General features: G+C 36.7%; 1 protein-coding gene and 1 pseudogene across 3 annotated transcripts; both read right to left on the reverse strand.

Moving 5' to 3' along the window:
* Window positions 1-218: 218 nt before the first annotated feature.
* On the reverse strand, window positions 219-3,829 carry LOC107804437 (ankyrin repeat-containing protein At5g02620-like). Of its 3 annotated transcripts, XM_075221362.1 has the most exons (5): window positions 3,624-3,786; window positions 3,336-3,380; window positions 2,394-2,966; window positions 1,700-2,109; window positions 219-1,227 (listed from the first exon to the last, which is right to left on the reverse strand). In XM_075221362.1, exons 3-5 carry the CDS (start codon window positions 2,725-2,727, stop codon window positions 358-360), a joined length of 1,614 nt encoding a protein of 537 aa, XP_075077463.1. In that variant the 5' UTR covers window positions 2,728-2,966; window positions 3,336-3,380; window positions 3,624-3,786; the 3' UTR covers window positions 219-357. The 3 variants fall into 3 exon arrangements, with proteins under 3 accessions (XP_075077463.1, XP_075077462.1, XP_016483816.2); XM_075221361.1 differs by having other exon boundaries at window positions 2,394-3,380; window positions 3,624-3,829; XM_016628330.2 differs by having other exon boundaries at window positions 2,394-3,829.
* A 3,585-nt stretch (window positions 3,830-7,414) lies between these two features.
* LOC107763674 (nudix hydrolase 9-like) overlaps window positions 7,415-13,376 on the reverse strand; it is a 33,710-nt pseudogene continuing 27,748 nt past the window's right edge.

The raw sequence follows: 13,376 nt of genomic DNA on the forward strand, positions 1-13,376 counted from the left end.
GGGCAAAAATTATTTTTAGCCCGTGATCGAAACTATTTATATTCGGTAGTCGCAAAAGTATATAAAATTTATATATTTTTGTATATAACATACATAAATAAATACACACACACACACACACATATATATATATATATATATATATATATATATATATATATATATATATTATTTTTGTCGGCTATTATTTTGAGAGCGACTATACAGTATTAAAATAAAAAAAAAAATACAGCCTCAAAATTGTCTACAAACTTGATAAGTAGAAGTGTGGTTGTGTTTTTTTTGTTTTTGTTTTTTAAAAAAAATTTCAAATCCCACCTAACTTGAGGGGGAAAAAAAGGAAAAAAATACAATAGTTTATATAGCATATATTTTCTTGTATTCATCATTGTCATCAGAGAGGACTGAATCTGATAAATCCAATGACTTGCTAGCCATAGAGTTCTTTCTCATGCTCTTCTTGTTTGATGACTCAATCCTATGGCTTATAACCCAAAATAACATTACTCCAATTGTTGAAATCATTATAACTGCTCCAAGAATTGACACAATAATTGCCATCAGCCTATAACGTGTGCCAACAACAACAAATGACAGTGCCAAATATGCCACTGAAACAAGCACACAAGCCACCCACATTAGCTTGTTTATAATTGACATCAACTTCTTCTTTGCTTTGCTTTCAATGACCACAACTGTTGTCTGAACAACCACAACTGCAAGCGAGATGAATAACGCGATAGAGTCGAAGATAAAGAAAACGAGAAATACAGGGTGGTTCGATATGTTTGCTTCTCCAATTATATGGCCAGGTGGGAGGTTATCTGGATCCATATAGTATTGCCCCGGCACTTGAAATATTCCTGCAAAGGCAACTGTGGCGATTAGTACAGCAACGACAGTTGTTGAGTTGATCGCGTTGTTAAGGCCTTCTCGATGCATTTTGTGGAGGCGTTTGGCAATGCCTTGTATGCGTTTTTTTGTCTGTCGTGTGTGTTTTAACTGATCGTGCACCTCGTGTTTGATGTCACTAACGGTTTGCTTCAACTCTCTTGCTGGATTTATTGCCTGTGGTTTGAGAACTCGTGCACTTTCAACGCCATGTTCCTGTAGGATGGCTACAGTCTCAGCCTGTGACATTTTCTCAGCAGTGTCGAGAGCTGTCTCGTGGGACCTATTGATCACTTTTTTATCTGTTTCATTCTGCCCAAGTAGCAATTTAACAATCTGCAATATCAGTCAAAACAAGTCAGATCTCCATATGATCAACAATTCCACTTCAATTATCAACAATTTGGTTCATATATGAAGTAATAACTGGTACAAGTGGCCTAGCTATTTTTGGAAGAACATGAACATTTGAATATTCTGTCAATCGCGCAGCCCGGTGCACTAAGCTCCCGCTATGTGCGGGGTCGAGGGAAGGGCCGGATCACAGGGGTCTATTGTATGCAGCCTCACCCTGCATTTCTGTCAATGATATATAGATTTTTTACACTTCGTTACTAATAAGCACTAGCAGCATCATGCTCAGAGATGAAGCAACCAAATATAAAATTAGTCGAACATGTCTGTCAAAGTGATTGAACAATGTTATAGACTCTAACTAGAAACTGTTTTCATCTCTTTTTTTGGTAAACAAAGGACACTCATTAACTAAAATATCATCAATACAGCAGGAGTTTTAGATGAAACGTACCTCAGACCTCCCTTTCCGAGCTGCAATATGCAATGGCGTATTGCCCTTATTGTCAACCATGTTAATTAATGAAGGATCAGTTTTAATGAGCTCCTCCACAACCTCAAGGTTTTGTCCTTTGACAGCCATGTGAAGTGCAGTCTGTCCTTTATTATCCATCCGTGTTGCAATCCCTGGCTCCTTACTCAAAAGAGCCTTCAAAACCTGCAAATGTCCATTCCTTGCAGAAGAATGCAGTGCTGTTTTCCCGTTACTTTTAGCTATAGTGGCCAAACTACTCTGTTCCTCCAAGAAATAATTCACCACCTCTATATGCCCTTGGTTCGCTGCAGTATGCAAAGCTGTTGTATTTGCAACATCAACTGTCATCGCTAGCTCTGGATGTGCTTCCAGTAATACCTTCACCATATCTGCAACATTGCCAAAAATGAACAAACAACATCGACAATAACAACAACGCCTCAATCTAAAGCAGGTTGGGCTAAGCTATATAAATACTTATTGATCAGGTCGCTCCATTTAAGGTCATCACTGTCCAATAAATATTATACAAAATAAAAATAAAAAGTACTAGAAAGTTCTCTATATATAATCTCGAACAAACAAGTTCATCTAAATCTCATAAATTTGACATCAGAATATTGAAAGGCTAAAGTGATACTAGCAGTTCATATATAAATCATCAAAAGCTTACCTAAATCTCCTTGTTTGGCAGCAATATGCAATGCATCAAACCCGTTCCTCGCTTTGATGCCAGCTGTGACAAGATCATAATACATGATCATCTCCCTAACCACCTCATAATAACCATATTCAGCTGCAACATACAAGGGGGTCTCTCCTGCTGAATTTTGCTTTATCAACAACTCCGCTAATTCTTCCTCGCCCGTGTTCTTTATAGTCTCTCTTATTGCAACAATATTTCCAGCTCTAGCTGCCGAATGCAAGGCAGAATCATCACGTTTCCCCGTTAATTGTTTCGTCATCTTTTTCCGGGGTGTGGTTGGCTGAGCTGTTGGTGCCTCCATCTTATTAAAAGTGCCCAAAACCCCACTTCCTCTTCCCTCTCTATGCTAATCTTGAACCACAATCCTTTTTTTTCTTCCCTCAAACACTCAAATCAACAATCATATTTTTTAATTCTAATGAAGGCTCAAGAGCCAACATGAAAAACTTTATTCTATAATCACACTTCCCTCGATTCATCAAAGCGAAAAACTTGAATTTCACTCACATTCCTTTTCAAGTTTGAGCCAAAATCAATACCCTGGTAACAACAACAACATAAACAACAACCAACAACAACAAACCCAGTATAATCCCAAAGTAGGGTCTGGGGAGGGCAGTGTGTACGAAGACTTTACCCTTACTTGGAAGGTAGAGATGCTGTTTTCGATAGATTCTCGAAACAACATAAACAGCAAAATCTTTAAAATATTTCTTTTTCCACATGAAGAAAGGCATTCATTTTCAATTTTTGACCTTCAATTCATGATTTTCAATACACTATCTAGCCACCAGTAAACAAAATTGAAGCTTTGTTATCATATGGCTATTGTCTTCTCCTTCCTAAGTACATGCATAACACAATCAAAAGATTGCCAATTAAGATAAAGAAAAAAGGGAAAATATTTACCTGGATATGAATAAACTTCTGAAATTTCCAACTTTTTCCAGCTTCCTGATAAAAATTCAAGAACCCCACAATAACAAAGAATTATTTTTTTTTGGGTGATGAAAACAACCAATGTATATTGCTTTTAATAAATGGAAGAAAAGCTTCTAAAAAAGTATGGGGTGTCTATATAAGTTGGAACAAGGAAAATGTGTAAAATATACAATTGCTAGAGAAAAAGGGACATTAAAATGGCACATGCATTCAAAAAACAAAATTTCTGTATATATAATAAGTGAGAATCACTACCCTGAGTTCTTGAACAAAAAGAAAAAAGAACCACAAAAATGGAACTTTTTCTGAAGTTGGTGGTGATGATTTGAATTTTGAGAATCACATTTGAAATATTAATGGTTATTTTTTATTTTTTATTATTATAATTTTCTTTCAATAATTTGAGATGAAACAGAAGAAAAAACTAATCCCTGTGGTTGGTGAATAATTTCACTAACCATATTACCAGAAGGTCTAGAACCACACACATATATATTCTTTACAAAAGTAAAGTGCGTACCACGCGCTCTCAGGAGCTAGAAGCAATTTGTTTTACATTTGTGCATGTAATTTTTTTTTAGACATATCATTCCAGAAATAGAAAGACAGAGAGATTATGTTTTTCCAAAAATTGAAATACTTATCCTTAAATGGGGTTTGGCTTGATATTTTTTTTTTTGGTCGGAAACACAGAGAAAAGTTTCACTTAAAATTATTTTCACTCTCTTTGAAACAAATGCGACCAAGTTTTTCAGCTTCTTAAAAACTGAAAAAAAATAATCTTCTTTCTTAATATTTAGTTGAAATTTTTCTTTTGATTTTTAAAAAAAGTTTGATTGAGATACTTCTTGAAATTTTTTAAGCCAATATAACACAACAACAACAACGACCCAGTATAATCCCACAAGTGGGGTCTGGGGAGGGTAATATGTACGCAGACCTTACCCCTACCCCGAAGGGTAGAGAAGCTGTTTCCAGGAGACCCTCGGCTCAAAAAAAGCAACAGGAGCCGATATATTAGTACCATAAAAGTGCATAATAAAATAACAGCAATATAAGAGATATGAAATACAGAATACGAAATACGACATAGATGGCTGGTATAGTAAAACTAACAAGTAAAGCCCTGCATCAATAGACGACCAATGACATTCTTAGTCTAACTCCTAATTGGCTAGTCTCACTCTATTGTGCTGTAGAAATATTCACAATTTTCCACTAACCTACAACCTTAATGCTCGACCTCCATAATTCCCTGTCAAGGGCCATGTCCTCAGTAATCCTAAGTCGCGCCATGTCCTGTCTGATCACCTCTCCCCCATACTTCTTAGGTCGCCCTCTACCTCTCCGCGTGCCCACTACAGCCAGTCGCTCACACATCCTCACCGGTGCATCAGTGCTCCTCCTCTGAATGTGCCCGAACCATCTGAGTCTTACTTCCCGCATCTTGTCCTCCATGGGGGCCACGCCCACCTTCTCTCGAATATCTTCATTCCTAATCTTATCCATCCTTGTATGCCCGCACATCCACCTCAACATCCTCATCTCTGCTACTTTCATCTTCTGGATGTGTGAGTTCTTTACCGGCCAACATTCAGTTCCATATAACATTGCAGGCCTAATCAATGCTCTATAAAACTTATCTTTTAGTAACGATGACACTTTCTTGTCACACAAGACTCCCGACGCTAACCTCCACTTTTTAAGCCAATATAAAACGAACGAAAATCTTGAAAGTTTGTTCTTCAAGTTACTCGCTTTTTTTAAGAGGAGCTACCGGCTTTGAGCTCTAAAAATAAAACAACCTTTTGATATAAGGCACTTTATATCAAATCATCCGTTCGTTTACATTTAGTGGGCGTTTGGACACAAGAATTATAAAACTCCCAAAAAAAAGTGATTTTTTTTTAATGAAAATGGTATTTGAAAATTAGAGTTATGTTTGGACATGAATATAATTTTGGATTGTTTTTGAATTTTTGTGAGTGATCTGAGTAAAAATTTTGAAAAACAGTTTTTTGGAGTTTTTCAAATTTTCGAAAAATTCCAAAATTCATCTTCAAGTAAAAATTTATGGCCAACACTGATTTCGAAAAAAAGTGAAATTTTTTAGATAAAAATGTCCAAACGGGCTCTAAAACTCTATTTTCACAATATATATTTTCACTCTTATAGCACTACCAACTCTGAACATAAATTAGGTCAATAGTTCCTGCTTATCCAGTCAAATCAGATTCATCATTTGTCTTGATTTACCCTTCTAAAATAAAATACTAGTCATAGTAAATAATATTCTCCTGATATAATATTAAAACGAGACTAAAACATGCGTATAGCTGATAGAACGTGCATGAACGGCACAGTCAATGGTGTAAATAAGCTAAAGCATTTGTGTTATCCCTAAAGCAAGGGAGAGTAGATAATAATGAGAAATTTTCATAAAGCAGTATCTTTTAGTAGTAATTAGCTATCTATAGATACCGTTTGCTATATTACGGATTATAGATACCTTTTCTGAGGTTATAAGATGTATTTGATATATTTAAGCTATCGTATTCATGAAAACAGTAGCAAAAATAGACGTGAATCAGGGAAGTCCAGCTAATCAGTTGTTGTATTCGACTGTATTCATGGAGTGAAACATGAGATTACAGCTTGACAGATTATTGTATTCGACTGTATTCATGGCGTGAAATAGGGGATTACACTGTTTTTAAAACGGAAAGCGAATCAATTAACATAATATACTCCTAATATAACTCAACAAACTCAATTATAACACACAAATTTTGTATTTTTCAGTTATAAAAAAAATTCTCAACCGCAAAATACCCAAAAAATATAGCAATCTTCAGAGAAATTATATAATACATCTGAATACATAAATTATATTAATTAAAAAAAAACACATGAATACATTCATGGCATATAGCGAGACAATGGATACAATGAAATAGATAGAATACAGAGGGATACATTGAAATACAATGAGAAAAAAAGATACTGAATACAATGAAATACATGGAATACAACGAGATACATTGAATTACAATGAAAAAAAGATAGTGAATACAATGAAATACATAGAAATACAACGAGATACATTGAAATGCTCTTAAAAAAAAGGCAACAGAATCTTCAAATTGCTCAACCCCAAACTTCAGACGAACTATTTTAGTCGACAATTTTCCGACGACCCATCGGATTCCGACCATGATTCCATAAGCAACGATGAGAGAAAGACTAAGAAAACGAGAAATCACAGAAATCAGAAATCAGAGATTCCGATTTTGATATTCGTGGACATGAATAATACGCCAACTCCAGTATGTTTCTTCTTTTTCTTCTTCCTTTCCGATTTTGATTGTTTTCGTAAAATTCCGATTTTGATAAACTCCAAGGCTGTGATTTCTCCTTAATTAAATAGCATGCGGTTACGCCAAAATTTAGGCTTTTATCTTCTTCGTCTTCAATTACTTTGTTTGTGCATATTTGCAAGCTGGCTTATTAAGGTTTGATGGATTTTTGTTTCGTACTAAAATGCTGTTCCAATAATTAATATCAGTATTGCCTTTATTGGAGTTATTTTGGTTAAGAGGAAGAGATCCACGAAATTTTGGGAGAATGGAATGTATCAAAGTAGAGAGAGAAAGAAAAAAGTGTAACTGATTAGCGTATTTAGTAGCTTAGGGCTAGGGGGAAACCATAATTAAATATTTTGCTATAAACCTTAAAAGGTATCTATAGAATATAATTTTTTTAAATAGTATTTATTTAAAATAAATAAGGTGTTAACCTTTCCTATAGGAGGTAAAAATTCCGATAATACACAGGCGCATTAATATAGTGAGCCACACCTTTCAAACTAAGCTTTTATGCTGATCTATGGATTATAGTTAGCCATCCAATAAAAGGATTATACAGCACTATGTGCTTTATATTACTATATGATCATTATGAAAATGATATTTCGTATTCTTTTAACTCTCTCTCTCTATCTGTGCGCGCAGGGGGTGGGGTTGGGGAGGATCAACAAGCTATACGATGCAAGCCAATTATTGAACAAATCCAGAAGTGACAAAAATAAAACTGATCCAGCTCAATACATAGTAAAGTAAAGAAGCAAACTTGTGGTTCAATATGACAAAGAGAGTGTTTGGATTGACTTTTAAGATGGTCAAATCAGCTTTTAAGCTCTTTCTAGTTTTCTTTTCGGTATTTGATAAAGTTAAAAAGTACTTAAAATAAGTTAAAAACTGCTTAAAACAAGCCAAACGCAATAAGCTGAGCAACCCCAACTTATTGCTTTTTGGCATAAAAGTTATTTCTGCCGAACGGCTACTTTTTTAGCTACCATTTACGCCTTGTAACATTAATTTGTAGAGTGCAAAGCCTCCTCTGTGGCAGCCGGGCATTTTAGAAGCCATGTTCTCCAAATCACTCTGACAAAACCATAGGATAGATTTGCAATTATCACTTTCTATTACTCTCAGGCACAACAGCTAGTGCTATAGTTGCATATAAACAAAAGATTCTGAGAAAAATATAGACAGAACTCTAATTAATTAGAAAGAAGCATAATATGATTTATAGACTAGATTTTTTTCTTATTCCAAAGATTCAGTACACCAACTCAGAAATAAACTTCCTTGTACCATTAGTGTATTTATCGAGAAATTCAAAATAGAAAATCCCAATAAAATTGGGATGAATCAGACATTTTCAGAATGTTCCATGAACGACAGGAGTTCTGTACAGTTGCCAAGATGACGCTAATGCTAAAATTAGGGAAGGGATGTAAAAGAAAACATATAGTCCAAAATTAATTATTAAATTCAGACTCCAAATTTAACCGACTAGCTTCAACTGGTTCCAATTTTAACCAACTCCTGTAGCACTTACATGCCTTGTTAAGACAATTTTAGTTGCATTACATTGCTAGCATTGTGTGTTAGACCACAACCTCATGCTAGATGGTCCCTTTCCCTCCACATGGGACTCCTGCAAGGCTAAGCCATAGATTCCACAGAGCTCAGCAAAAGTGGATCCATATGGCAACTGAGCAAAAATTAATATATAAGACAAGTCACTAGAACTACTTTAACAATTTGTAGAACTAACCATTGAAACAGCATAAAGCTGAGTTGACTCGAAGCCATTTTGTGCGCTAGAATACAATTGTTGAATTTCATCCGACTGAAGATTGCATTTGATGAAGAAGAAAGCAATTGGCCTAACATTCAATACTCTTTGGGATATACCAATAAAGATGGGGCTGGACTGATATAACATCAAAGATAAAGAATAAAGAACAAGAGTTAGGTGTCTTCTACAAATATGATTCCTAAAACGATGCAATCTTATCAGAAATGAAACAACAATCTAAGGGTGCATGTAAAAACAGCCCCCTCAAGAGTTGCAGACTGTTGAAGTTTGGCAAAATGCCAAAGTCCCACATTGGTTGGGAGTTAAGTTTGGGGGGGATTTTTCCCCTATAAAAGAAGGCCTAATGTTTAGGATTGATACACACCTCTCATTTGCCTTCTCATCTGTTTAAGGCATTTGTATCTTCTCTCTTTAGTATTATTTCACTTGTATTTTTGGAGTGGAATAAAATATTTGGTTGTGTCCGAGGAGTAGGCAAAATTAGCCGAACCTCGTAAATTCTGGTGTTCCCTTTATTATTGCTTTATTGTCTTATTTATTATTTGGTGGTTGTCATAATTTTTGGTATAGTAGTTGTGACTTATTCACACTCTATACATTTGGCTTCCGCAACAATTGGTATCAGAGCCAAGGTACTGTCTAAGTATGCTCTGTGGTTGCAGCATAGTCTGATCTTCCACATCAGAAAAGATTTATCTTGGTAACTGAGTCAAGGTTCAGTCTGAGTATGCTCTGTGGTTGCAGCTCAGTCTGATCTTCCACACCAGAAAGGAAATAATCTTGATTTGTGTCGTCAGCTATTAAATAATATTTGTGTCAAAGATGGGAGACAATAAACAAGAAGAATCTACATCAAGTGTCAACAATACGTCATCATTGGCATCTTCGCTTATGACAAGAATTGTGTCAAATGCGAAATTTGCGGTCGAAATATTTGACGGGTCCGGACATTTTGGGATGTGGCAAGGCGAGGTTCTAGATGTCCTTTTTCAACAAGGGCTAGATCTGGCCATTGAAGAAAAGAAACCAGATGTTATTGGAGAAGAAGATTGGAGAATTATCAACCGTGTTGCTTGCGGTACCATTCGATCCTACCTTGCTAGAGAGCAGAAATATCCATACACAAAGGAAACTTCTGCAAGTAAATTATGGAAAGCACTGGAGGATAAATTTTTGAAGAAAAACAGTCAAAATAAATTGTACATGAAGAAGAGACTGTTTCACTTCACCTATGTTCCTGGTACCACGATGAATGAACATATCACCAGTTTCAATAAGTTGGTTACAGATTTGCAAAATATGGATACAACTTATGATGATGGTGACTTGGCCTTGATGTTGTTGGCGTCACTTCCTGATGAGTACGAGCACCTTGAAACTACTCTACTCCATGGAAATGACGAAGTTTCTCTCAGAGAAGTTTGTTCGGCTTTGTACAGCTATGAACAAAGAAAGCGAGAAAAACGGAAGGGCGGAGAAGGAGAAGCACTATTTGTGAGGGGTCGTCCTCAAAATCAAACGAGGACAAAGAAGGGAAGATCCAAGTCAAGATCCAGACCCAGCAAAGATGAATGTGCCTTTTGTCGAGAAAAAGGGCACTGGAAGAAAGACTGTCCGAAGTTGAAGAATAAGGCCAAACATAACAATGGAAAGGCCATTATGGATTCAAATGTAGCTGATTGTGATGATTCAGACTTCTCATTAGTTACAACAGAGTCATCAACATCATCAGACATATGGTTGATGGACTCGGCTTGTAGCTATCATATGTGTCCCAACAGGGACTGGTTCATGGAATTTCAAGAAGGAGAATATGGAGTCATCCACACAGCGGATAACAGCCCTCTTACCTCATATGACATTGGTTCAATACGATTAAGGAACCATGATGGAATGATCAGAACATTGATAGATGTTCGATATGTACCGGATTTGAAGAAGAATCTCATCTCTGTGGGAGCCCTAGAATCAAAAGGGTTCAAAATCATTGCAGAAAATGGAGTGATGAGAGTATGCTCCGGTGCACTAGTGGTAATGAAGGCTAATCGGAAGAATAATAATATGTACCGCTATCGTGGCAGTACAGTTATTGGGACAGCGACAATAACATCCAGTGACGACAAAGAGGCAGAAGCAACCAAGTTATGGCACATGCGCTTGGGACATGCTGGAGGAAAATCCTTGAAAACTCTATCAGATCAAGGATTGTTAAAAGGAGTAAAGGCTTGCAACTTGGAGTTTTGTGAGCATTGTGTCAAAGGGAAACAGACAAGGGTTAAATTTGGTACAGCGATCCATAATACTAAAGGCATTTTGGATTATGTACACTCTGATGTTTGGGGTCCTTCCAAAACACCTTCATTGGGTGGGAAGCACTATTTTGTAACCTTTGTTGATGATTTTTCTCGAAGAGTGTGAGTGTATACAATGAAAAACAAAGATGAAGTGCTGGGAATTTTTCTCAAATGGAAGACGATGGTGGAGAATCAAACAGGCAGGAGGATCAAGTGTATTCGCACAGACAATGGAGGTGAATACAAAAATGATCATTTCAATAAGGTCTGTGAAAATGATGGCATCGTCCGACACTTCACTGTTAGACATACACCACAACAGAATGGAGTGGCAGAACATATGAACCGGACCTTGCTGGAGAAGGTACGGTGTATGTTGTCCAATGCTGGCTTGGGCAAAGAATTTTGGGCTGAGGCAATTACATATGCATGTCACCTCATTAATCGTCTACCATCTGCTGCTATTGATGGCAAAACACCATTTGAAAAATGGTACGGAAAACCTGCTGTAGATTATAACTCTTTGCACGTGTTTGGCTCAACTGCATATTATCATGTGACGGAGTCAAAATTGGATCCAAGGGCAAAGAAGGCTATTTTTATGGGAATTACTTCTGGAGTCAAAGGATATCGCTTATGGTGCCCTATGACAAAGAAAGTAATATTCAGCAGAGATGTTACCTTTGATGAATTTGCTATGGTAAATAAGGTAACGGAAGATACCAAACAAAATGAAGGTGCTTCTAAGCAGGTGGAGTTTGAGGGAAAATTTATTTTTCCTACACAAGAAGCAGAGGAGGAAACAAATGAAGATTACCCTCTGGAAGGAGAGCCAGTAGAGGAGATTCCAACTCAGGAATCTCAACAACAACTTGAATCAATAGCAACCAGCAGGCCAAAAAGAACAATAACGAAACCTGTTCGTCTCATAGAGACGGTTGCTTGTGCAACCTCAATTGTAGCTGATGATGTTCCTACTACTTATAAAGACGCTGTCCAAAGTTCAGAAGAAGATAAGTGGAGGATTGCCATGAATGATGAAATACAGTCCCTTCATCAGAATCATACATGGAGATTGGCCAATCTCCCGAAGGGAAAGAAAGCAATTGGGTGCAAATGGGTATTTGCAAAGAAGGAAGGATTTCCTAACCAAGTAGATGTTCGCTACAAAGCAAGATTGGTGGCCAAAGGATATGCTCAAAAGGAGGGAATTGATTACAATGAAGTGTTTTCTCCAGTTGTAAAACATTCCTCCATTAGAATTATGTTGGCTTTGGTAGCACAATTGGATTTGGAACTAGTTCAGATGGATGTAAAAACTGCGTTTTTACATGGAAACTTGGAGGAGGAAATCTACATGACTCAGCCAGAAGGATTCAAAGTTGCTGGAAAAGAAAATATGGTGTGCAAACTTGAAAAATCGTTGTACGGATTGAAACAATCTTCTAGACAATGGTACAAGCGATTTGACGAGTTTATGTTGCGGCAAGGGTACAAGAGAAGCAAATACGATCATTGTGTGTATTTGCACAAGCTTAAAGATGGTTCCTTTGTATATCTTCTCCTATATGTTGATGATATGTTGATAGCTTCCAAGAATTCGGAAGAAATTGATAAGTTGAAGATTCAACTGAAGAAGGAGTTCGAGATGAAGGATTTGGGTGAGGCAAAGAAAATTCTTGGTATGGAGATAATTAGAGATAGACGTTCAAAGAAACTCTGTTTATCTCAAAAGGAATATTTGAAGAGAGTACTTCAACGTTTTGGCATAGATGACAAGACTAAGCCAGTTAGTACTCCACTTGCTTCCCATTTTAAGCTAAGTACTACTATGTCGCCAATGGATGAAGCTGAACGAGAGTATATGTCAAAGGTACCATACGCAAATGCTGTTGGTAGCTTGATGTATGCAATGGTTTGCACAAGGCCTGACATTTCACAAGCTGTTGGAGTTATTAGCAGATATATGCACAATCCAGGGAAGGAGCATTGGCAAGCTGTGAAGTGGATTCTATGGTATATTCATAATACTGTAGATGTCGGGTTAGTTTTTGAGCAGGAAGACAATCAGTTTGTAGTTGGATATTGTGACTCAGATTTTGCGGGTGATATGGACAAACGAAGATCAACTACTGGTTATGTGTTTACTTTTGCAAAGGCACCAGTTAGTTGGAAGTCTACTTTGCAGTCAACAGTTGCTTTGTCTACAACAGAGGCAGAGTACATGGCTATTACAGATGCTGTGAAAGAGGCAATTTGGCTTCAAGGATTGCTAAAGGAGCTTGGTGTTGAACAAAAAGGTATCACAATTTTTTGTGATAGTCAAAGTGCTATTCAATTAGCGAAGAACCAAGTTTATCATGCAAGGACGAAGCACATTGATGTTCGGTATCATTTCGTACGAGAAATCATAGAAGAAGGTGGAGTCACGGTGAAGAAAATTCATACTACAGAGAATCCTGCTGATATGCTGACAAAGGTGGTGACTGCGGTCAAGTTTCAACATTGTTTGGATTTGATCAACATTGTTGAACACTGAAGATTGAAG

The sequence above is a fragment of the Nicotiana tabacum genome, chromosome 9, assembly GCF_000715075.1.
Source record: "Nicotiana tabacum cultivar K326 chromosome 9, ASM71507v2, whole genome shotgun sequence".
NCBI classification, from domain to species: Eukaryota; Viridiplantae; Streptophyta; class Magnoliopsida; order Solanales; family Solanaceae; genus Nicotiana; species Nicotiana tabacum.